Here is a 26,579-nt window from a genome sequence, read left to right as displayed (position 1 = left end):
AAGAAAAAAACAGGGGGGTGGTTTTAAAAAAAAAACAAAAAAAAAACTTTGAAAGGGCCAAACACAACCCCCCCCCCAAAAAAAAAAAAAAAAAAAAAAAAAACTGATGGCACTGTATCAGTTAATCACCATGCTTGTGCTAGCTTCTCTTCACAAAGCATTTGTTTCTTATTTCCACAGGACTATTTGCATGTCAGACAGCGCTGTGTGGTTTTGGTGAACTAAGCCCTGTGATTGCTTTTGTCAAACAGCCAGCGATGTGAGAATAGTAAGAGATTACTTAGATTAGTGTGTTAGAAATTGGCAGCCCCACATTGAAAAGGAAAATTGCCTATTGTCAAGTAACGGCAGTTATGTTGACATAATGATGGGTCAGATTACACGATTGCACCAGATAACACGGTTATTACCATTGTTCAAGCAAAACTCGCGATCAGAAAGGAGTGCTCCTCAGCTGTCGAGTGGAGCACTAATGATTTAAGGTGTTGCTTCTCCTTGTGAGTTTTGCAGATGTGTGAGCTCTTGGCGGTGTCACTGTGAGGTTCTGTGGTTGCTAAGTTAAGCAGGGTGCTTTCACCTGTTTGCTTGTGAAAACCAAGCCGATTCTAATTTGAAATGTAAAACTATTCATTTCATTATCCAAAGATTTTTTTTTAAAAGCATAATTACCATAGATGTAAAGAGATTTCCCTGTGTTGTTTTTGCGTTTATCAAAAACGTAACAATATTGGCAGACGGAAGCATAATTTAGATCAGCATTAACATCAGTAATGGTCTATATTAGCGTGACTTTCATTTTTTTAACGTCTCGATATTAGCCCCTTTGGTAAAACAGGGACAGTATCAACAACTGATGTTTATGTGCAGTGGAGCAATTTTAGATAATATAAACATCTCAAATGTTCATCTTGATAAAAAGCTCAGTGGTCTGTTCTGCCCTTTTTGCCTGCAGTGAGGATCCTGTTTTATAAGTTTCTGAGTAAGTAGACACGTAGGTATTTATAGGTTCATATACATTTCCAAAGTTTTGGTTTTGCAGGGTGCCATAATCTTATCACTGTACTTTTCTTGTTCAAGATCCCGTGAAATTTAAATTTATAAAGCACATCAAAACTAGTTGGAAGAGGTTTGTGATTTACGTTTTGAAATACGTGGTCGAATCAACACCAAATATGTCTTAGGTTGATTATAAAGAAAAATGGTGGCGTGTTTGGGTATAATTCTTTGCAGACTATTGCCACTGTCTGATGTCTAATTAGCTTGCAAGTACATGGTGGAGAACAGCAATATGTTGCTGTAGTAAAGATTTTTCTGTCTGTGGTCATTTCATAGCGGGATGACAGGAAGCAACTGAAGGATTCCCCTTTTTATACGGCTGCCTTACTGGATTATGTTGCAAGTCTTCGAGGCTAAATAAGCTATTCAGTTTTGACCACCAACAGATGGGCATAAAAACATTATTGTCTTGTTGCAATGGGAAGTGACAGTGGGTGACTTATATTGCACAGCATTTATTTATTTCTTTGTTTGTTTGGAAGCTTTTAAAGCTCAAACAAAAAACAAAAAACAAAAAAAAAGGCAAAATTGCAATAAAACAGCTTTGTTGTTTCAACTCTTAAATGTCCGTTTATGTGGGATGTTTTTGTTCTGCACTGGTCAGTGCCAACTGACATGACTTAGTAAGGAAAACCCTTCAGCTGCAGAAATGTACCCACAGTGGGCACGAGAGCGTAAGGTCTGGACCACAGAGTAGGGGAAGAAAAGAGCTCCTGGTGGCTGGAATTGGACAGTTTTCAGCTCAAAACTGGCCTCAAAAACACAATCTAGTCCCCGATCAGCGAAAACACCATACATAAAGTCTAGCAGGTCGCAGTAACAGCAGCGCTTTTTGTTGTAAAAGTTGTTACTGCAGGGATAACACTCCCTCCCAGTTATCTGTTTTCATTGTCAGTGAGGTGTTTTCAGATGAAGCACAAAAGCTGTAGGAACCTATTTAAAAGCAAACTGTGTTTTCTACTCGGGCGTATCGCCTTTTGATTCTACCTGCTGCAGCAGGGAGCTGCTCTTCATTTCCTTACCATTTCCTATTTTTACAGTTCAGGTTGTTTTTTTTTTTTTACCTGGGAAAAGTAGATAAAGAAGTATTTATTTTTTGTGCTTTCATCCTCACTGTTATGGAACGTGTTGGACTTCTCTAAACCACTTTGGTAGAAAGAAATATTTAGTATACTGTTAATTAAGATGTTTAAGAGAAATCTGAATTTACTAAATCACTATTTAAAGGTCATAAATTCATAAAAAGTGGTGAGCAAATATTTTTGCAAAAATCTCTGATTGGTTTATCTACAAGCACAATTAACTTCATTTGTCAAATTTTACATAATTGTTGCACATGAAACCAAAAATATCAGTTTAAAGATTGTACAAGAAAGACCAGCATCTGTTCTGTGTTGGTAATATTCCTAATCTCTTGATGAGAAGAGTTTTCCTTTTTGCTTGTGAGAAAGAGATTTGCTTTAACATTGATTGCAAAGTTTGAATTTCTACCTGTGGTACCTAAAGCACTGTCCAGTATTAAATCGATAAAAAGAAGGGCTACGATGATACATTTTTAATCTCTGTTTGATGTGTTAAAGTTTACAGGCAGAGATTTATATTCTGCTTGTAGAGAAATCAAGGATTTCACATCTGAGAGATGAATAGATCCATTTGTTGGCTTGGTAGGAATTTAACTAGTTTTTTTTTTTTTTTTTTTTTTTTTTTTTTTTTTTCCATCATTATGCCATCCAGGTATAAACCTGGCCCCTGACCAGATCTTTAAATCCAGAAAATGTCATTTACACAGTCGAGGTTAACAACCAGTGTCAAGCATCGGCCTACGATGTGGCGCTGTTTGTCTTGCCAGTCAGTATTATTTGTGAACAGTCTTACGACGTATTGATTCACTTGCTTGTGCCAAGTCAATTCTCAGGCTATTGGACAGAAAATACAGTGGGTACAAAAGGACAAGTAGTGTAGCAGAGTGTTGATGTAGATGAAACTCATAGATCTACATGATTTCTTTAGCAGTACTATAGTTATTTTTATATATATATATATATATATATATATATAGTTAAGGAAGAGATTCTCTGAATTAATTAATTTTGGAATAAGTTTGGCTCTCTCTCTTCCTCTTAGATCCCAGGTCCTCTCGGCAGGCTGCGTGTAGTCACTCAGAAGAAAACACCAATGCTTGTTGACGTCACAGAATTACAGAGTTTAATCCGATAGAAGACAATAAACTTACAACAGAAACTGCAGAACAACGGAGACATACATTCATTTACCTGACATAAATGGAAAGAAGAAAGAAAGAAAGACGTCTTTGGAGAATTGCAAGAGCAAATCTGATTTGTTACTTCTGTGTAGAAAGTTTTAGAGTAAAGGTGTATTCTTATCTTTAATTTATTCAAATAAGGCGTATCTTTGCTCATCCAACCAGGAGCTATCTCTGACCCTCTCTCAAGCCAGAAACCCCTGCCGTGTTTACGGCCTTTCACAGATGAGTGTGAAAAGCTACAACTTCTACTGTATTGTTTTCACAAATAAACCAAAGGCAGTTCAAACGATCCTAGCAAACCATCTGCTGTAACTACAGGTAAATTAAAGGTCAATAGGCCAGAATACATTACTAATTTCAAAACCACAATTAAGGTATTTGAATGAAGACATAGGTTTTAAAACTAGCTTATTTTAAATTTATTTTCTCAACAATATATATATTTTAAAAAAAAAATAAAACCTTAGGTAAATTAAAGATTTCAAGTTCCTGGGCAGGGTAAATATTTCAACAGTGCATAAATACCATTAAGGTTTTGTAAAAGTGGAGAAGAGGTGTTTTGAATTTGTTGACTAAAGATTTTTTTTTCTACCTCCAATGACTTATCCACTTGTAAGGATCATTTTTGACACTTCATGTAATTATATGATGCATAGTGGTTAGTGAGAGCACTGTTGTAGTTCAATAAATGTAGGTGTGAATCCAGTAAATGAATGTTAAATGCATTTATGTTGGACATTTGCACACCCGTGCTTGTAATAATCCAAATGCAAATGTATTATAATGAGCATATTGAAAGACTACTTAATTGCGCAACACAAGTTAAGGAATTGACTCTTGGAGGTCTTGTGCTTCTGGCTTTTAGAGAAAAATTTATATTGCGTTTAAAAAAGAAAACAACTTTCCATCTCTGAAAATGTAATTTACAGAAATCTCACTACTGTATTTCTACTGAAAGAAGAAATGGGATCAAATCAGCACTGAGCACTAAGACTGCAACAATCAAGCATATTAGTAATGAAGTATTATGTTTATTAATTAGGTATTCATATATTATAGATGTTAGCAAAATGGACATTTGTGTTTTTTATTATTCCTTTTAACTCTGCTTCTTGGCAACAGATCTTATACGGTTAAAGTCTGTTGATTAATGCTTCCCACATTCGTTAAGAAAATGCATTCGTCAGCCGAGTATGTGGGTTGCACCCATCATAACTTGCAAAGTCCTCCCTGCCTGTGCCAATCAGCTTTCGGTGTCATGGTGTGATGGCGTTGGGTGGCATCTCCCTAAGTGGAAAAAACAAGGCTTGCCATCGTTGGAGGCAATCTCAGAGATATATTAATAAGATTCCTCAAGTATTGGTAGTCCTGTTTCTCCACATTCTGGTAGTGAACCCTATCCTTAGAGATGTCAACACTCAGTCACTAGCACGGTTCATCAGAGGCTACCCCAGATTTGGTAAGTTGAGAGGAGGAAATGTGACCTCAGTCCCATCGATCAGATAGATTATGCCATTTGTGTCAGAGTCACCAACACAACCACATTGCAGCAACTTTCAACAGATGCTGATTGGAAAACAACTACAATCAAGAGTCAATAGCAGAATAAGCTGTTTGGCATTGGCAAATACATTTTGACAAGTTTTCATGACTACAGCCCACAAAACTCAAATCTCCTGCTTAACTTGCAAATACCTTTTCCTCATGAATGCGGTGCCGTTTGACAGCATTAATACAAATTTCACCACAATATAAGATTTACTACATGGAACCACCTAATTCATGACCATATAGTAGTCAGGAAAACCCACATAGGAAACTATACATTTGGTCAAAAGCCATGTCTAAACACAGTTATTTGAGTCGCTCAGATTATTCAACCTTAATCTAAAGCTTTGACCTTTCAATAGCAGATTTAGCCAATTTCACTTACTCCATAATCCCTCTAGATGATACAATTTTAGGTGTGGTAGAGAGAGAACAGGCCCTGTAAAACAAGGTTTTATTTATTTTAGACAAGACACAATCACAAGTTTGAGTTGGGACTTTTTTATTAGCATCTGATTTTGCCACTTTAATCATTACTCTGTGTGTATGTTCCGTCAAACATCTAAACTCCCTACCACAACTGTGTAATTTGGAAAAACCCATTTGGTCTCGCAGCAGTGCGTGTTGATTGCCATTTCTGTGAAGTGTCGAGGTGGGATGTTGTGTTAAAAGGCTGCGAAACGGTTTAAAACATGATTCCCTGCGACTCTCGACGGCAGCAGACCCTTCGTGGTAATGGTCAGAATGAACTTTGTCATTATCAACCCATTCTCTGAGTTGGAGGGGAATCTTTAGATTCACCAGCTTGATGAGAGTAGATAACACAATGGCAGGAAAGATCGGCCGTTTCACTTCCACCTGTGGGTCAAAACTTGTCGTATAGTAATTCTTGTTGCTTGACTGGACAGTCACAACCTGATTTCTTGTTCCACCACTAATGAAGATAACACAGATCATGGGAATCTGTTCTAAGCTCTTTAAATGTATCTCGTCAGCACATTTTCTAATTTTCTTTTTACTTCAAATGGTCCTCAGGTTGAGATTCTTTTTACTTAATAAACCTTTATTTTTAATCAGCAGTCCTTTAACCTCATCTTGTAATTTTCATAACTGCACTCTGCAACATAGCAGTCATTCTCCCCTCCCCCCCACCCTTTCGCTGCCAAAACATTATTGCCAGTCAATGGTATTTTTCTCCCCCCTCTTGCCTTGACATCTGCCTGCGCACATTAGCAGGCTTGTCCCGCTCCGGTGAAATAGTCCACATTCCGTCAGATGATTGGAAAGTAATAATGGGTATGAGGGTTTTAATGGCCTTCGCAGCGAACATGTGTCAGTCTGTCTGTTTGTGTTTGTGCTCCCATCCTGCTTGTTTCTCACTCTCGGTTAGAAGTTACCATGAAGAAGATTGAAAATTGGACCACGGTGACAGGAAGAGACAGAAAACCGATGAGAGAAGAGGGAATCATTGTCTTTATGCTCCATTGGCTCTCTGGCTGCTTCTTCCTCATTTGCCTTACTGTTAGACTTTTTATGAGTTAACCCCTAGATCCGTTTACATCCCTCTGCATCCCGTCTTCTCCCATCATTTTGATTCATTTTCCGTCCCTCCCCTACTTTCTTTTAATGTTTTGTAAGAGTTTTGTGATCCGTGTTTTATTCTGAGGTGGCTCTTAAAATTGCTTCTTTTTTTTTACTAGCAGATTTTCATCAGCCTTCATCCACCTCCCTTCTGCTCTGCTAACATTGTGTGCTGCCGAAAATGAGTAGACAGTAGTTTGTGGCTGTAGCAGATGGATGTGTGTGTTTTGTGTGAGCACACAACAACGCGGCTGTGTGTCTGACAGCCTTTCCGTGTCAAACGGGTTATCTCCCGTGTGACATAATCATAATCTGGTTAAACCAGGAGTCTACAGTTGGGACCCCAAGGCTGTTCGGTCTCCGTGTGTAAAGAGGCTACAGACGCAATAAAGTTCACCCATTTGTCTCGATGGTTCAGCTCATAACTGGGCCGCAGCGGCACCCAGTTACTGCAAGTCGCTGCGGTCAACTTTAATTGTGGGGGACTTTTTAAAGGTATAAAAGATTGTTGATGTTTTATTTTTTTTTTAGTATTGTGGTTGAGTTGTGTGAAATTCCTTCCTCTTGGATGGGAGTACTTGTACACTAATAATTAATAGTATAAACCAGCTTTTAAACCAAACTTGGGGCAACTAAAATTTGATGGAGATGCAAGCAGTGCAAAAAGTTAGCCTTTATCCGTGATTACGGAAATCTTGACAAGAATTAATTTAAATGTTCTAGTTTCCATAAAACCTCGTATCACACTCTCAAGGTTTGCCCAGAAAACTTGCTAAGCCCAGTGGTTGGGTGCTGGGCAATCATTCCTCCAGTCGTGTTTAGTTAAAAAATGTTTAAAGTTGATGGAAAATTTGAAAATATCACTTGATAATTATGTGCTGTTGAAAGATTGGAAGATTAATACCTGAACAGCAACAATGAAGTCTTTAAAAAAATGCAGACATTTTAAAAGTACTTAAGTAAATAAGCAACAATTAGCCTGGTGGGAGCACAAGTAAAGCCTGGTGGCCCGCCAGGCTTATAAAGCACTCAGGGGAAACCAGTCACTCGTATTAGGGGTGGATATTTTTTGTATCACTTATCATTTATAGTGAAACATTTCTTGTAAGGGCTTGAATTGACGTCCCACCCCTTTGTGGAAGAAGAACAACTTAACTGTTATGGCAGACGTAACGGACATCAATGAGTTACCCGAGACATTTTTTGAGTCATTTTTGCCTTGTAAATCAATACTAAGGGAAAGACGGCAGGCAAGAAAATTCTCTAACTAGTCCTATGCCAGGCCTATAAGGTTATTGGCAGGAAATAACGGAGAAATCAACAATAAAGCCCAAGAGGGGGGGAAAACAGTGAGTGAATGTGAGTGTGAACGCTGTGGTACTTTGCATGTACCAAATGGGTGAGAAATTACTTAAATAATACCGGCTTGTGAAAATCTGCCTTCAGGAAGATGTTTAGAAATAAACAGTAGCATGAAACGATGTTTGAATGCCAATATAGCAGTTAGCGCAGTCTGTTTTCATGCTGCCAGAGCTACCGTTGGAATCTACACGCATAAAATCCAGCATAACTACCTTCACTTATTGATCTGGAAATCATTAGATGTCTAGCATTGTTTTAATTTAACTGAGTTGTGTTTATTTGATGCTTAGCTGTCAGTCGTGCGTCCTTAGCACTGAGCCGTGAGTCATTAGCACTGAGCCGTCAGTCATGAGTCGTTAGCTGGGAGCCGCCAGCCATTATTCGTTAGCACTGAGCTATCAGTAAGTGTCGTTATGTCAAAAAATGCGATGTTTATTACTGGTTACCTTTGTGGTGCTTACTAATGTGGTAGTTCCCCTCCATCAGTTTCATTCAACTGGACGTGAGGTAGGCTGTATTCCACGATCCATTTCTTGCATTACTCCAGACTCCTTTTTGATTTTAGAAATGTCATAAATTGTATTCCGCCCTCTACACGTTCTGGGTAACAGCTGTCGGGACTGCTTATTCCCGACTGACAACTTAAATTGTGATTATCTATTATTTTCCTCAAAATCTGTCTGGCTGCAGCGTGTTTTCTATGATCGATACTGTCAATATTGCCGGAGTACTGTACTTGGAACACTGATTGGTCAGTTGCTGACAAGTGCCCTGGAATGATTGGAGGAGGATTGCTCTACATCAGCATGGGGGCGGAGCCGGCGTCATGTCAATTGTCTTGATAGTTCAATTAATGTTAAAAAACAAACAAAACAAACTGGGTTATCAAAAATTTTATTTTTACCATATTCTCCACTGTTTGTTCGACAACGGCATCTATAAATGTCAGTAAATTCTAAAATATGGTTAAATACATTTACTATGTGCAGTTAAACAGTATTTGTTTGTGGTGCTATGAATGTCTGTGCCACAAAGAAGTAATAAATAGTTTTTCATTGCTATTTTTATCTTTATAACGGCACCACAAAATACAAGTCCATAACTCACCCTTTCTCTCTGTTTCCATTTCTATTGGTATGAATATTTGTTTGGGTCAGTTCAGTCTCCTGAAATATGAGATCAGAACCCCTGATCAAAAACCAGAGTACCTCGTCCTACCAAACTGTCCCAATGGGAGCTAAATGTGGATTTTCCAAAAGTGACGTATTATGAAGTATGCCTCTTCCTGGAGCGTCAGGCCATTCTTTCCGACTCTGGGAGAGCTGGCAGATATTGTTTTAATCCATCATTTGAGTTAACACAGCTGGTTTCCACACATTATTTTTTTTTTTTGCCAGTAGGTCTGAAAGCATAAAATTGTAGCAAGAGAGTGTTTGAGTTTGGAAAAGCGGAATTTTTTTTTTTTTTTTTTTTTTTTTGCCTCATCATAGTATTAAAAGTTATTGCTTGCTTCATGATTTGTATTTTCATCATCAGAAACTTCACTTTCTTCATAGCGGGGTTGTTTGAACCGTGTGTACTCATTGCTTAGCTTGCTACCTGCTGTTGTGCTCTGTTTCTGTTCCCCCTTTTCCACAAAAAAACATCAGTGATAGTGTATTTCTCATGCAGTATTCCTCACAGCTGTAGAGTATCTGGCTTAGATCTCTATTCTCTATTCTGTTGACTTATTTCCTCTGACTGAAATGTTACACCTTGTCCAACTGGCTGGCTGGAATATGAACTAAAGTCAATGCGTTGCACATAAGAGGAAGTAAATGTTTACTTTGTGGAATAACATTAGCCAGGTTCGTACTGCTTGCTGCAGTTTTTGTGATGCACATAGAGAAATTGTTGGACAAAATTGATGAACTCAGGACTCAGCGGTCAGTAAATTAAGAATCGAAGGCCATTACGGTGAAAAGAACTTAAAATAGAAGCAGACTCTGACACTATAGCTGCTCAGTTATGCAAAAAGTCACCATTTCACAAGATTTCCCTCAGAAAACATGCTAAGTCTGGTGGTTGAACGCTAGGGCAGTCATTCATCCAATGGCCCGTTGTGTTTTTGAGTTATAAAATGTTTGAAGTTGACTGGAAATTTGAAAACAGCACTTATGTGTTATCTGAAGATTAATACCTGAACACCAACTATAAAGTATTAAAAAAATACAAACATTAAACTTAAAAAAAAAGAAGAAAAAAAAAAAAGAAGCAACGCTTAGCCTGGTGGGGTCACAGGTAAAGCCTGGTGGCCCGCCAGGCTTATAATACACTGGGGGAAACCCTGATTTCAAGCATTTTGAGTAATACTGAAACTTATTCAACTCATCTTCCTATTGAGTTTCAGAGCATGTTGCAGGTTTTTTTTAAGCACTCAGCAAAATAAGATGAATATGAGACAAATTTGACAGGCACATCTAGAACAGATTCACAGATTATTATTATTATTATTTTTTTATTTAAGTTAAGATGATGTGAAGTTCTGGTCAAAGGCCAGTGTTCAACATATCATTGATGGTTCCATGCTTGAATTCACACAACTGAAATGAATTAGTATTAGTAGCAATTCATCAATCAGCTGGCATGTTAGATTGGTAAATATTATATTGGTTTATCAACACTTGTGACAAAAAATATATTGGGAGAAAAATATATAAGTAAAATTGTAATTTATAATAACTTTAAACCTAAATAATTGATGTTGGTAACTCTCCCCAGGTTTTTTAGGTAGATAAACTAACTGGCTTTGATTATGAATAGCAAAAAATATGTTATGCACAAGATTTATAGGGCTCTCTTTTGTTCAGATAATATAGTTTCGAACCTGGATAGTTACATTTAACGTATCACCTTTTAGTTTTTTAATCTGGATCATATTTCAGCCATAAGAGCAATGATGTCTAACAGAAAGATCGAACTGTTCTAGTTTCATTATATTCAGAACTGCATGTACTGTGCAGTTAAACCGAGTTATTAAAGTACAGAGTGTCAAGCAGAACTACTGATTTGCTTTCAGGTTTAAGTCTTTCCTGCAACGCTTGACAGTGAGAGATTTTTGTTTTTACTGCGGCTCTCAGCTCTTCTCTTGCAACCTTGATGCGTTTTGTCCACAGTTTAAGTGCGCTGGGTAATACATTTGCTTTAAAACAAATTCTAAATCGCTATCTGATTTTGTTCGTTTTCTACCGAGGCACACATGGACGTGTTCCTGCTGCCTGTCAGTGAAATCCTCCTTAAATCCCAAGACTCTTCTCGTATAGAGCTTGGCAAAGTGACATGATCACATTAAACTGCATATAACAAGGTGGTGGATGGGTGTGAGATGACAAACGTTGCTGTTGGTTGCAGTATCTAATACATATGTGGTAGTGAAAAATCAGTACCACATTCAATCAGAACATTTGCTTTATTTTGTTTATTTGCAGCACTACTCAAATTGTTTTTGATAGATTGAACTGAAGGTTTTTCTCCCCCCCCCCCCCGTTCAGCTTTGAGGAAGTTAAACTGTATTATATTGCTACAAATGTTTTTAGACCAAACTGTCTGGATTCTGGTTGAGTGTGTGACAGATGTAATGAGAAACAGGACAGCCGTGACTGTAGCTGTAAGTGGTACAGACGTTAAGTTTTCTTCCCACGCTTCGTCATTCAATTTTGTACTAATCCTCAGACTTTGTGTCAAAGCACGGTGTTGTTACAAATTACCGTTTAATCAAGTATCTGCACTTCTGATTCTGAAATAAAGAAGCTGCTTCAGAGTCCTTTGAAATCCATTTTTATCTGCAATTAACTTTTAATTGTATGTTTAAGCTACACTGTTGAAAAGCAAAATATCTCAAATTGAATAAATAATACTACGTTTGATTCAATGTAACATAAGGTTCAGTGTGAGTCGTTTTTATCCCCAAAATATCGGGACTCGTTTTTGCAGGTTAGCCACCTTTCATCCAATCTAGAGTTAACTTGAGTTTTTGTAAAAGTAGCAGTGATTTACTGACTATTCTTCTTCTAAAAAAACAACCCTTAGCTTTATCATTTATTTGTAAAAATATTTGAAAAGGACACCACTCACGTCTTCTGACGATTTTCTCATGTAGAGGAATCGCTGAAGTGGTTTGCCAACACCGCATCTGTTTTGATAGGACTCTTTGATAATGCAAGTCATAGCATGTTTCGTTGTGGTTCCAGTAAATTGAGCTGAAAATATTTGCCCTGCTTGTTTCAGAAATCATATCCATTTAAAAACTTTAAAACCATCTTATCCAAACAATATTGATTTTTTTTTAATTTTATTTATCTATTTATTTTGATAGCTGGACTAACCAAGGACAAAACTGGATTTACTCAGTTTTAGCTAGGGAAGGGTGTTAACCATGACATCTTTTAGTGTTTATTGAGACAACAATGAAAGTGATAAAGGGTTTAAAAATCCCTGCCGTCCCATAAACACAAATCCTACTTTTCCAAAGAAAACAAACCAAAAAGGAACAATTTAAGGATTATTAAATGTGCTACTTCAGGACTCCAGTTGTATTAGGTAGTGCAGAGGTGTTGCTAAACAGCATTTAATCATATTTTTTAAAACATATTTGCATTTATTGGTTCTATTATGCCACTGAGAGTGGAACAATTAGTAAAATTGACACTTTGCAAAAATAATTTTTAAAAACTTTTTTTTAATGATTTGCAAACATCATCCAGCAGTGTTTATCACTGTTATAATAGATCAAAATCATCATGCATTTCACAGTAACAAAAAACTACACTGGAGATGTTACATATACCGTTAACGAGCAATCTGAGGGTGAACGCTCTCACTTTCCTCTAATGGGATGATCCCTCAGTCCAAACGCTCCACCAAGATTCAACTTAATTAAATCCTTTTAAATCCACCCAGGCTAAAGTATGTCTTGAGCTGCCTGTGTTTACCTTTGACACGGCAGCATTAATCTTTAGAAGTAAATCTCTTGCTCGCCGATGCACTCGATCCTGACACTTCTTTTTCCTCTCTCCCTCTCTCTTGCTGCATCTTCACTCTGCCTTGTGTGTTGTTAACAGTGCATTGCAGACACTTCACAGTCTGGTAGGTGAGAGCAGATGCAGAGCGAGGTTTACAGTTACAGATAACGGCTAAGGCTGATGTGGGTCAGATTCTCCAAAAAGCTTGAACTGTCTGGATAACTGTGGGGTTTTTTGAGATGGGGGGAATGATTTATAATTGTTCAATTCCTGGCGAGCTGAAAATTACTGTTTGAGAAATGTAGTGAGTTTGTTGCTGTGGAAACCGACGTCTAAGGTGATAGGTGTCGATTTGTGCAGCCAGGTTTTCATGCCTCATATCTCAAATCACACAAAAGTATCAAGGTAATGCCCCTTAGCTTGAGATTGAACTAGCATCTGCTTAGCAAGTCTCGTCTCTACTAGCATCGAGTAGAAACGAGACTGCGAAGGAAACTTAAGAGGTTTTATCGTGTGGCCAGTCACATCCCTGCTTAGTTCATATCTACACCGTGAGCCCTGCTTCTGCTTTTACATTCTTTTAAATCACTATTAAATGTTTCAGCTCTCCAAACAAGTTCTAATTTGAAAGATAATCTGAGTACACCCAAAATGTAACTTTGAAATTATTATTTCATTTCTTAAAGAGAGCAACAACTACCTTAAAACATTTGCAATAACTGGTAATGAGTCTTGTACACCGCTGGGTAGAGATTTTGGCCCACTTTTCTTCGCAGCATTGTTTTTAGGAACATTGGAAGATTTCCAATGTGAACAGGATGTCTCAGGTCCTTCACTGCATCTCTATTGAATTAAATATCTAGCTTTGACTTGGACACTCCAGAGCTTTCATGTAGTTTACTTTGAGCCATCCAGAGGTGGGCTTGCTGGTGTCTTTCCCAATAACATAACTCAGCTTAGGAAGACGAAACAAACTGAACTCTCTCCTTAAGGGTTTCATGGTTGAGAGAAGTTTCCATCAATTTCAGCAAATCGTCCAGGTTCTGAGGCAGCAATGCAGCCACCACCATGTTTGACTCTAGACATAATATTCTTTCTACAAGATGTAACAGGACTCCAAAAATGTTCTGCCTTTGCCTCATCAGCACACACACTATTTTACCAAAAGTCCTCTGTTTTATTTACAATTACCTAATAAGTTTCCTTGTTAGAAATAACATTTTCCACGATGTTCACATCCATTTTTGGCTGGTCTTGGTGTCTCTTTAGGAATTATAACACAAGAACATACAAAAGTATCATTCAAAAAACATTTTCTAACAGTCATTTATTATTTATATCGGGAGCAGAGGCAATGTCCCACTGCTATGTATGACAGAGGAGTTGTCGTGTAAGCGGGTATCCAATTTTAAAAGACAAAATATGACAGAGTTCACCTTTTTAGTTGTCTTTAGCATCTTAAATAAGCGTTTAAATGTGGCTTGCATTACATAAACTGCTCTGTTTGAATTCCCTACAGAGCAATGATTCCTAACCTGAGGGTTTCTCAAAGTCATATTAAAAATAACGCACTAAGACGAAGAATTAAAGGGAGGCATAAAACAACAACAATGAAATTTAATTGTGCTTTCTACATATCTGCCTATTATAGTGTGTTTAAAAATAATACTGTATTGGACTTGTTTAATGTATTAAAATGAGGAATTACCTGCACATGTTCACTCTTCACTGTAAGATTAACAGATAGATTTGATAGTCTGACTCAAACACAATGGATGAAGTGGAGCAAAAGGTTCTAAAAATATGTAATGTTTGTGTTTTTGCACATATTTGCAACTTGAGGTGTGAGGAAATTTAATCTCGTTTTACTGAGCTTTCACAATTCATTTTCCTCAAAGGAAGTGTGCTAATGAAGACGCTGTTGAGGGGTTTTCAAGTTTATTCAGAGAGAAAAGTATATGAACCATAAATTACAGATTTTGTCACAATAAAAGCCATGTCTGCAAAATACTACACAAAAGTATCAAAGAATGTGGTAGTTTTTTATTTTCAAAATCAGCTAAAAGCCCTTAGTTATGTGTGTCTATATGCATGTTTGTCCTATTGCCCTGCAGTTTCCCTGAGCAATTGAAAACTCAGATAACAAAGTAATGTTCTTGTGCTATTCTGCTTGCTTTCTGTGCAAGCAGAATAGCACAGAAGGTCTACAGTAAGTCTTGCTCTCACTCACTGTCTCGCAGCCTGAAGGAGCCACATCTTTCAAGTTAAGGACTTAACATTATAAGTTAATATTTTGCGCTGCTATTGTTATAACTATTACTTTAATTTCAAGGACAGTATTACTTCTGTCCAGTCTTTTTGTGCAACTGAACAACTTCGATTGTGTGTCACAGCAATCATAACACGACAGTCAGTGCATGAAAAACATACCGACATGAAGTAAGGGTCATCTTCTTAAATAAAGAAGTGTGATTCTTATCATTAAACTGCGTACGGGAATTACATTTTAATCATGTTATAATATTTGTCGACACTTTAATGGAACCAAAAGTGGAGAAAATATTAAAAATAACAGTTTTCAAAAATCATCAATTGAAACTTATCATTCTGATAAGCCAAAATTTTTATGATACATTTTTCATGATGCGTTATAAAGTATTAAACACCTCGACCAAGCGGCTGCTTATCAGTGACAGGCTGAATATCGTCCGATTGCAGTCATCACCAACCATCTTTTCTGTGCATCTCCATTCTTTACTTTGCTTTTATGGCATCACCGCCTCAGTTCCTGTAATGTTGACCTTATTTAGTCACTTCCTCATTTACTTATTCTTCAGACAGAGTTATTGAAGCAGGCATCTGCATCCTCAAGGACTTAAAACCACTGTTCTGTTCTCGTAATTATGCTGCTCTGTTGACTCTGAAGATAGAAATAGCAGAATAGCGACTCTGCATGGTAGGCATTAATGGCAATACATAAGACATACACAGAATGTAAGAACCACTTCTTGACTCTTTTTCCCTAATATCGTTAGTTAAAGAATCCACTCTTGTTCTCTTTTTCCCTCTGCACTCCCACAAAATACAGTAATAGCCCTCAGCGCACATCACACCATGTCTCAAGAGATAACAGCCAATTATAGCTGATGCAGTACAGGTTAAGGCTGTGAGAAGAAGAGGCCGACTGGCTGCAGCAGAAAGTCATGTGATGCTAGTTGATTTAGGATCATAGAAAGTATAGTCAGTTGTGTTGATGTCACATATCAGTATGTCCACACTTACATTAGCAATGCACTGATGCCGATATGTTAAAAAAAAAAGACAAATATTGGCCCATACCGATGTCGGTGCCTATATATTGTGCATCCCTACTTAAAATCATAGGAAAAAATCAAAACATTTCGTAAAGCTTGTGTTTGTCGCCTGTCTTAATGATAGGATTATTGGATTTTACTAAAGAAAAGTTTGGCTTTCTTTAGGGTTTCCTTAGCTCTGCTCTAGTTTGGAAGTGTGGGCGGTATCAGTGTGTCAGGTATGAGTAACCTGCTGTCACACTTGCCATGTTTCACTTTCTCAAGTGATTCTGAGTTATTCCCAGCTGGAGGGACACTGAGTTGTGTTTGTGCTCTGATTTGCTGCACACATGAAAGGCTAAAATTAAAGACCGGCCTTTTGTCAGATAGTTAATCATTCGAGCCCATCCGCACATTTTGATTTGGAGTCAAAATCTTTTTCGTTTTTCAAATTTGTCAAAGTCTCTTATGTCTTAGTTTATAAGTTTTATTTTTTTGGGCTAGATGGGGACCAGCGTTATTGTTTTTCAAGGCGGACATTATTCAAAATCATCTTAAACATAAGTTATAATTTTTTGGCGTTACTTTTTGAAAATTGGGGGGAAAAGCAAATCTTAAAGCCAATTGGTGGAAAGATATTGTGATGCATCAGCTGGATTTATTTTTTTAATTTTAGTTTGCTTGTAACAGGTAATTAGGATGGAAAGAAGTTGCCACTACTTTAACATGAACTTGAAGAGGGGGATTATTTAAGCAGTTAACTTTAGCTTTTCTCTTGTCAAGGAAAGTTGGTTGTTTTTTTTTTCTAGCCAGCTGAGTGGCTGTGTGCAGGACGCTGCTCTATGTGCAGCCAAGAAAAATGCAGCCACAACTGCATTTTCTCAGCCAACTCTTTAAAACAACTGAAACATTAGGAACAGTGTGAAAATTATAGCTAATCATTGACATGCTAACTGGTCTATGGTTGTTTTATAATTATGCTTTTCTATAATTTTCCCAGAACTGCATTTCTCCTTGTAGTTCTTACTCAGTGCCTATAGTGAAAGGAGCAGGATATAACAAATTTCTTGCTATGTCAACAACGACAGCATGCATGAACATATTCTGGTATCAACTCTTTGATTTATTGCCTAATAAAGTTATGTATTCTAACTTTTAATGAAAGTACTGAGGCCTTACTATGGCAAGACCTCAGAAAATATTAAGATACTGCCTTCAGCAGTATCTTAAAGAAATGACTGGATGTGGACAAAACAGCGGGTTGATTGAACTGCAGAGCTGCCTGGTCAACAGATGGTCTGTTGTGCACTAAAATTATTAGTTATGTTTTACTGTTAAATTTTAGTTTTGTAATTTGACCACATATCAACATGTATGTCATTAAAATAAGGTTGAAATATTTTAGAAACACATACATGGGCTGAATTGGATGGTGTAGCCACAATACATCCCTGGTCTTTTTATACAGGTATTAAAATTATATGTGGGTATTATTTAAGGGCATCAATAAATTGATACCATGAAGCTTCCTTTTTGGTATTTAAGGATCATATCTGTTTCATTCAGATAAAACAGTGCAAGGTTTTTGCTCTTTTTACACCAATTGCTACTCTTTAAAACCTTTCTAAATCTCTGCTCGCATTTTGCATAAACAGAGTTTTGATAAACCCTCCAGTTTTTAATAGACCAAAGCTCATTTGACCTTTCAGAGTTCATCATTATAGATATTTGAAAACAATCCTAACCAGCAGAGGAGATTCCAATGGGTGTCTTTAAGTCATATTTAATGAAACACCGAATAGGTCTGTAATAAGCCTGTTCTGTTCTGCTCTCCCCCATCTTTGTGGTCCCTCCTGTTTCCACTCAGCCAATCAAATGTGCCTTCACTGCCAGGCTTATGACCCACACCAGTTTCTATAGCAACACCAGTCTGCCTCCTGGAGAACATGTCATGCATGTTAAGTGACTCTCAGATGCTCACTCGTTGTCTCTTACGCTTGCTCATAAGTAGACACTCAAACGTAGACTGTTTTTAATGCACACACACACACACATACACACACTGCGTGAAGTGAAAGTTGAAATTCTCTTAAATATAATTTTTTTACTTTTACCAATAAGTCATTTATACTTAGGGATTGCCAACAGTGGATCACATTGAAATACTTAATTGAAATCAGTGCCATGTATATGCTTAAGCCCCATAACCTGAAGTGCAATAGTTATATGCTAGTATGTTTATGCAACTATTTAGGTGTTCGTCCAGTTATTATTATTGTGCAGACAAAACCTACAGAAACATTTGTTTTCTTGCTTCGTAAACTTGGCCCTTTGCTTTGAACATCGTAAAATTTAATTGCTAGAGCGGTTCGCACAGTTTTCCCTCACAACAGGCACCAAGACTTTGGTCAAATAAGAGACTCTGACACTTCTGATTTAAAAAGTGTATTGATTGGGACCTTGATCTTATTATTTGGAACTGGATGATGACTTCCTTTATAATGGTCATAAAGTCTTTGTGACAGCTGCCGAAGATGTCAAATCTCTGTTGTCATCGCAGCGTTGATGGAAAAGAGAATATGTGGGATCGTTGTAATAATTATCAAAATATTTAGCAATAGCATTGCAATAAATGCTGGTATGTTCTTTTAATCCGGATACAACTGGTTTGGAGTGTGCTCAATAAAACCATTGCATGAAAGAATGACAAGAAAAATGGCACAAAGTGAAATATGTTCCAGATGTTTCAAATTACAATTCTCCTGATGAACTGAACTAAAAGTCAGCTGCCTCAGCCTTTGTTTTTCAGGCAGCTTTAGAAAATTTGACAGCAAATCAGTATTTTCGGGAATGAAACGTGTGTGAGAAATAATTGCTGAGGTTCAGCAGAAATGCTTTAGGCTGTTTTCCAGTATTTCAGCAAACTGGAAAGTCAAAAATAATTTGACAGCAATCAGCTACTATCAATACGACACAGCATTTCTACTGCTAGAAATAAAATGCATTCAGGGACTTGATTGAACATGTACAGTTCTCTGACCTGCCGCAATCTGCGTTCACCTTTAGCGGCCATGCAAATAAAATAAAAACTTTTTAAGAGCTGACTGCTTCGAAGTGAATGCCGTCGATGAGGTCTGTTTTATCTTCCAAAAGCCGAAGAGTAGTCCGGGAGACTGGCTGCAAATTATTAATAGCCCGCAGTCAAAGCTGCTACATTCGTCTGTGTGTTTATGTGCAGGTGTGAGAAAGCCACAGAGGGCTCAAGTGTCAGAAAAATTAAAGCAAACAAGCGCACGTCTGGGATTATGTAGTTGTTGGTCGGTAATGAGTCAGGCCGGCTCCTGACTTGCTCACTCACACGCGCACACACACACAAAAACACTAACACACTCTCATGCAGATTGTTTTCCTGCTCTCTCTTACTCAGACTTCTTTTTTGTCTGTTTTTAAATGAAGATGTGTTGAGAATCCATTCAGATAAACTTGGCTTATCAGTGACGAATAGAAAGCTGAAATACGATACGGTAAATAAGAGCCAGCAGCTTATGTCGATCACTCTGTGAGTTGCAGCCTGTGGAGGTGGGCTTGTTGGCATCTCTAAACATTAAACCTGTCGCTTCATCCTGCATAGATGTGCCATAAATTCAGTATGTTTTCTTCTTATTTCTTTCTTTTTTTTGACAGTTCGGTGTTCTGCTCCTCAAGCAAAAAGCAGTGTAAAGACTTATCTGCAAGTCCCTCACGTAGTGTCTCGTAAAAGTATTCCTATCCTTACCATATTTTCAGGATATCGTTATGACTGCAATTTTAGCTGCATTTTATTGGAATTTTATGCCTCAGACCAATAGGAAGTAGTGCATAATTGTGATGAGGAAGAGAATCGCACAAGTTACAAATTTGCTCACTTTTGAAAACAATTTGATGCACTCGATTTTTATTTTTTAATTTATGTATTTATTTTAAGGAAGTGTCAGAGTGAAGTTGAAAACAAAAGCATGCCACACTTCTCAGATTCTCAAAAACATTGAAAATCATTGCCTACTTTGAGTTGGCCCCTTGCATAAAATCCTCAAGTTTGTGGTCATCATGTGATATGAAAACAATAATGTTATGAATACTTTAACAAAGAATGTACAGCGGTGAATGATCTGTCCTGCGTTTGTTTTGCTTATTTATCTGTGTTTACGTATCACACAACTGTCTTAATTAGACGGCGCTCTTAAAAATATGTTTATGGGGTAAATATGTTTATAATGCAATTTAGCACCTGCATTTATGCTTATGCAAGAGTTTTGAGTGCACATTTTCTCACCTTGCTGATCACAATTAGTGACAATAATAATAATAATAATTAAAAAAAACAAGCATCTATATCTTCATATGTCTTCTGTCTGTGCAGCAAAAGTGTCACAATCCAGGAGAAGAGGCCATCAGCTCCTAACCTGGCATTATTACAGTGAAACAAACGTCTCGCTGGATTGCTAAATCCAGTCCTAAATAAAGTCCTCTAGGGTTTTGTCTCAACTCGTTTACTTGGCCGGTCTCTCCCGGCCAGAGGACAGCCCCCCTTCTAACCTCAGCCTGCTTCTGTTGAAACAAGGCGCTCTCCTTCCCATGCTGCTCCGCACTACAAACACTGCGTGGAAAGCAGCATTTAAATACACACTCTCTTAGCCTGCCCCCTACTGTTGCCTAGATCTACTTTCAAACACACATGTATGCACTTTGACACACTCTGAGGGAAATCTGAGGCTAAAATCCTCCGTAGGTGAACAGAATGACCACAGATGCTGTTTGCAGCCTAAATTAGTCTTGGTGTATATTTTTTCAGGCTTTTTTCCTCTTGTTAAAGCCCAATTAAGCAATGTGGAGATGCGGGGTGGAGGACTTTGTGGAGCATGCTGCCTCTTGTGGTTGAGTGAGGTATTGCTTTTCCCAGTCTAGTTATTACTTTTAGTGGATTTGTTTAAAAAGTTACTTTTTATCTTTGATTCTAAATTTATTGAGTGATTGCCTACGTATTTTTTATATTATGGTTTAAATGTTTTGTATTCCTGCCATTTTATTATTATTTTTTTCACGTTCTTATTATGCTGGATTTTTTTAGTTGCTTTTCAACTACAAAATATTCTTTTAAAAATGTATTATTAGAGCATACACCTGCAATCAAATTGTTAATTTTCTCAAGTTTATTTTCATCTTTTTCCTACTGCAAAACCACGAAAGCCTAATTATTCAGTTTTAATTAATTAAATTTGTTTACTAAAGAGCTTAAGCTAATTATAAGTTGATATTTTGATCAATTCTGCAAGATGGGTTGCTTCAAGTTTCTTTTAGCAAGTTCTCCCAAACTATGCAATATTTTTGAGCTTGTAGTTCTCAAATTGACCAGTTGGTGTCCTCCTTTCCACATTTCCACATTGTCCACAACCTTTTCAGCAGACAGACTGAATTCTCTCTCGTTGGTCATTTGATTGTTCTGTAAAAGTCACGTGCACCACAGCGCCGCTCCGACTGCGACCTCTAACCTCACGTAAACTGTGGCAGTTGTTGCAAGTTTCCAGATGGGTTTAATTGGCATGTAAATTCATCTTTCATTGCCACAATGTCCGGTTTTGATATTTAAATATCTCTCTTTGTCTTCTTTCCTACAGCTGATGAGAGTTAAGTGCCGGCAAGTTGAGTGCTGTCCATCCAAAAGGCTCTCTCCTCCCCGCCCTTCCAGACCTTTTCCCCCCCTTCGTACCGACAATCCCGTACCAGAGTGTTCACACCTCGACTTCATTCGTTGCTGAAGACGCTCACAAGTAGAGCTGCAGAGGTCAACAGCTCCCCCTCTAACCAAGATGATCACCTCGGAGCTTCCTGTCCTACAGTAAGAGAAACGCCACAAAAATTACTTTTAAATCTTTTTTACAACAGTCACAGTTTTTTACACGTTAAGTTTTGAATTTTGAAATAAATTTTAAAAAATGGGTTCGCAGCCTTGTTTTTATTTGTAACGGGTGATCTGTTTGTGTGTTCAGAATTAGATTTTCTGAAGAAGTCGAATACTAAAATGTGTTTTTCTCTTTAAGGGACTCCTCTAATGAGTCTGGGGCGACGGATACCGTGAGCTTAAGCATGAACATGACTGAGATGGAAGACCCAGAGATTAAAGGCAAGAAGAAGAGAGGAAGGCCTGGAAAACAGACACAGGTAGAAGTTTTTGCCTTGGCGCTAAGAAACAGGATCTGTATGAGAAATGACGAGTGGTTTTTAGCATGTGTGCACACATCTTTTTGCCACCCACCCCACTTTTTTTTTTTTTTTTTAAACAAGTGTTTTTCTTTCTTTCTTGTTGATATTTTGCTCTCTGAAGACGTCCAATAAGAAGCCCCGGAAGTCTCCAACAGACAAGACACTGAGCATGACCAGAGGGAGGGGGAAAGCAAACGGCGTGGCTCAACAGAATGGAAACGGAGGGGAGCCCGTCACCCTGTTTGAAGTCGTCAAACTGGGAAAGAGTGCAATGCAGGTGATCTTCTCCTACTTTTTTATACATATATATTTTTTTTAATCAACTTTATCTTAGGTTTTTACAGTCTCTCAGTATGGAATTAGCTTCTTGTGCTTTACAGACTTTACAGTCTTTCTCTTGTTCCACAGTCCTAAATTTGTGTTCATCCATCAGTCAATCATCTTGTTTTCCTTCGACTTCATTCATCTATCCCTCTATCCAATCATCCTGCAGTCATGTTTTCTTTTGTCTGTCCATCAGTCTAAATAGGTACAGGGATCCTGCATCCCTCTACCTATTTATCTGTCAATCCATCATCCATTTGCTCCTCTATTCATTCATATATTAGTCTGTCACCCCATATTTCATCCATCCATCTGCAAAACTGACCATACTTCCATGCTCTTTCAGCAAAGATTCAAACTATACCCGCTACAGAAATATCAGCCATAAATTCCGATTTTACATTTGCAGCTCTACAGTGATTCTTCTTTTAAAAGTTTATGATTTCACTAAACACAACCAAGTTATAATCCGTTAAAGAAATATTTATAGTGTCCTTAATCCATTGCACAGTTTTTGGCTGTATATTCTGTTTTAAAATGTCGTTTGTTGCAAACTGCAATATGTGACATAAGCATATTTTTAAATTAGTTACACATGTCAAAGGCTTATTTTGTACAGAATGTGAAAATTTGTCCTGTTTTTTTAATGTATCTGCAGTCTGTGGTTGATGAGTGGATTGAAGCATACAAGCAGGACAGAGACTTGGCTCTGCTGGACCTCATCAACTTTTTCATCCAGTGCTCGGGTTGCAAAGGTGCGACTTCTATTTTGTTTTTTAATCTTTATGAAGATTTTACCTCATTATAACAAGCTGCATTTCTAATTTAGCTCCACTTTTTACATCATCTCTCTTCTCACCTGACTGGAGCAAGAAATGAGAATGTGTCCCATGCTGTTGTGATTGCAGGCACTGTGAGAATAGAGATGTTCAGGAACATGCAGAATGCGGAGATCATCCGTAAGATGACAGAGGAGTTTGATGAGGTACCGGTGTTTCTTTTTTTGTTTGTTTGTTTTTTTTTCTCCCAGAAAAACTGTGTGACACATAATTGTCTAAAACAATACAAGTATTTGAAATGGATTAAACATTTAATTCAGTAGTACAAAATATAAGTCCAGATGTTAACATCTCTCGCCTTGTGCCAACAGGACAGCGGGGATTATCCTCTAACTATGCCCGGCCCTATGTGGAAAAAGTTTCGCTACAACTTCTGCGAGTTCATCGGCGTTTTGATCCGCCAGTGTCAGTACAGCATCATCTACGACGAGTACATGATGGATACGGTCATTTCGCTCCTCACCGGACTGTCGGACTCCCAAGTGCGAGCCTTCAGACACACGTCCACACTAGCAGGTATTCTTTGAGGATATTAGAAAAAAATGATTTTGATCGAAAACGGTGTTGAATATTTAACATAAGATACGTCCTCTCTGTGTAGCGATGAAGCTGATGACGGCACTAGTCAACGTTGCTTTGAACCTGAGCATCCATCAGGACAACACTCAGAGACAATACGAGGCAGAGAGGAACAAGATAGCCGGCAAACGAGCCAATGAGAAGCTGGAGCTGCTGCTACAGAAGAGGAAGGAGGTTGGTTGATGCTAAATCTGCCGTCTGACCTATTTTCCTCTGTGTCAAGTTTATCGGTATAGTACATGAACTAAAACAAGGCAGCTCAAAGTGTTTTACATCATGAAAAACATCAGACGGTCACTAATTATGAAATAAGCAATGTAATTTACATTTTGTCAAATGTCATTTGACAAAATGACATTTGTGGGGTTTGAGCCCAGGACTCTTCACGTGGTTCCTACACAGTCTTGAAGAATATGGAATTCAATTTATGTATTTTCCAGGCTTGTAATCGTATGGAAAGAGGGGGAAAAAAATTATTTCCTGAGCTTATGTGTGGTCCTGTTGTCTAAATGTGTAATTTATTGTCCAGCTTATCCATCTGTCCGTCCATCCGATAAAAAAAAAAGATGTATAACAACTTTCACCTTAGTGTTAATTTCTTTTGAAGCAAAGTTTAAGTTTCTTGAAACATCTAAAAAACCATTTTTTTTAGTTTTTTTTTTTTGTTTTTTTTTTTTTTGTCTTTTTGCCTTTTTCCACATAAGGAAATACAATGCTACGCAAAGGAATAACACTGAATGTGACCTTTGGGTATTTTTGTGTTTAGCTTCAGGAAAATCAAGATGAAATAGAAAATATGATGAACTCCATCTTTAAAGGCATCTTTGTGCATCGCTACAGGTAAACATTCATCTTATCACCTTTCTGATCTATCTGATATTTTATAGAATATTTTTACATAACTATTGTTTTTTTTATGCAAACAACTTGTAACCGGGGTAATTGTCTGCATTTCCCAGGGATGCTATCGCTGAGATTCGAGCCATTTGCATCGAGGAGATCGGCGTGTGGATGAAGATGTACAGCGATGCGTTTCTCAACGACAGCTACCTAAAATATGTTGGCTGGACACTACATGACCGGGTGAGCACTCTGCCGCACGACCGCTTTTTCTAGAGGTTCCAGTTCTAGAGATTTACATAACGGCAGGAGAGGCGGGGGTTTAATCCATTTTTCTATCTGCTTTGTTTCCAGCAAGGAGAAGTGCGTCTGAAGTGCCTGAAGGCTCTGCAGAACCTTTACACAAACAGAGAGCTATTCCCCAAGCTGGAGCTCTTCACCAACCGCTTCAAGGTAATAGAATCAGAACCGCTTTCATGGCATACAGCAGCCCAGCCGATTTCAATTCAGCTCTTTTGCAATTTCTCTTCTGCCTCACATGCGCCTGTGTTGGCAGGACCGGATTGTATCGATGACACTGGATAAGGAGTACGACGTGGCCGTAGAGGCCATTAGGCTGGTCACACTCATTCTGCAGTGAGTAGTTTGGTGTCTTTCAACATGCCAGCACTTCCGGTAGCTTGCAAAGTTATTCAATCCCCTTAAGATGACAAAATGTCAAAACGTTTCTTACAAGCACAAACTTTGATGTGGTTCATTGCAATTTTATTCTTTAGGTTAACACAAAGTAGTACATTGTTTTAAAGTGGACAGAACATACATGGTTTTAATTTCCTTTCAGGACTGAAATTATTTGCCTGATGGCCAAGTTGAGTCAGGAAATACATACAGCACAGAGAAAACACAATATAAAGTTGTGTTACTCTACTCATTATTGTCTAAACAGAATAGCAGGTTCTTGACGCTGTTGAGGAAAGACAGAAAACAGGGGCAGAAGTTCCATTTACAAAACCACAACGTGGAAGAAGGATGTTGAGATGAGATGGGTGTTGTTGGCAAGATGGAAGGAGTTACAAACAAGGCAAACCCTAGAAAGAATTGAACACATACAATCCTAGAAGAACACATTGATGTTTCTGGTTGTAATGTGATAAAATTTGACAAGTGTTGGTGAGTTATTTTAAATCTTGGATACTTTTTGGATGAGTGGCTCACCCAAAACACTTGGTTTGAAGCTGCTGCTGTTGTCTGCTTCAGGGGCAGTGAAGACGCTCTGTCAAACGAGGACTGCGAGAACGTGTACCACCTGGTTTACTCTGCTCACCGACCCGTCGCAGTCGCCGCAGGAGAGTTCCTTCACAGAAAGTAAGTCCAACCCTGCCACACTCGTGCTTCAGCTTAACTTTGACCTATTGCCAAACGGCTCTCTCTTCTTTTACTCTCCACCTCAAACTCTTCGTCCAACGTCAGGTTGTTCAGTCGCCACGACCCGCAGGCTGAAGAAGCTCTGGCTAAGCGGAGAGGGAGGAGCAGTCCCAATGGGAATCTCATCCGGATGCTGGTTCTCTTCTTCTTGGAGAGCGAGGTGAGACGCAGCTCAAGTTTAGAAGACAGAAATCACCAATCCGCATCATGTTTGCTAGCTTTGTTT

The 26,579-nt window shown here is 38.1% G+C and overlaps 1 protein-coding gene across 1 annotated transcript in view; it reads left to right on the top strand.

Moving 5' to 3' along the window:
- Positions 1-26,579, top strand: part of stag1a (STAG1 cohesin complex component a) — a 44,952-nt gene that overhangs the window by 9,817 nt on the left and 8,556 nt on the right. The window contains exons 2-14 of the mRNA XM_015032969.1: positions 21,761-21,981; positions 22,184-22,304; positions 22,468-22,623; positions 23,329-23,425; positions 23,579-23,655; positions 23,821-24,025; positions 24,111-24,262; positions 24,855-24,928; positions 25,048-25,171; positions 25,283-25,381; positions 25,485-25,564; positions 26,186-26,293; positions 26,399-26,513. Coding sequence (XP_014888455.1) covers positions 21,953-21,981; positions 22,184-22,304; positions 22,468-22,623; positions 23,329-23,425; positions 23,579-23,655; positions 23,821-24,025; positions 24,111-24,262; positions 24,855-24,928; positions 25,048-25,171; positions 25,283-25,381; positions 25,485-25,564; positions 26,186-26,293; positions 26,399-26,513 — 1,437 coding nt within the window. The 5' untranslated portion in view covers positions 21,761-21,952. The remainder of the gene's footprint in view (positions 1-21,760; positions 21,982-22,183; positions 22,305-22,467; positions 22,624-23,328; positions 23,426-23,578; positions 23,656-23,820; positions 24,026-24,110; positions 24,263-24,854; positions 24,929-25,047; positions 25,172-25,282; positions 25,382-25,484; positions 25,565-26,185; positions 26,294-26,398; positions 26,514-26,579) is intronic.

Source organism: Poecilia latipinna, unplaced genomic scaffold (assembly GCF_001443285.1).
Source record: "Poecilia latipinna isolate Pla-1442-1.1 unplaced genomic scaffold, P_latipinna-1.0 Scaffold255, whole genome shotgun sequence".
Lineage (NCBI taxonomy): Eukaryota > Metazoa > Chordata > Actinopteri > Cyprinodontiformes > Poeciliidae > Poecilia > Poecilia latipinna.
The sequence above is the reverse complement of the archived record's forward strand: the minus strand, read 5'-3'. Positions and strand labels throughout refer to the sequence as shown.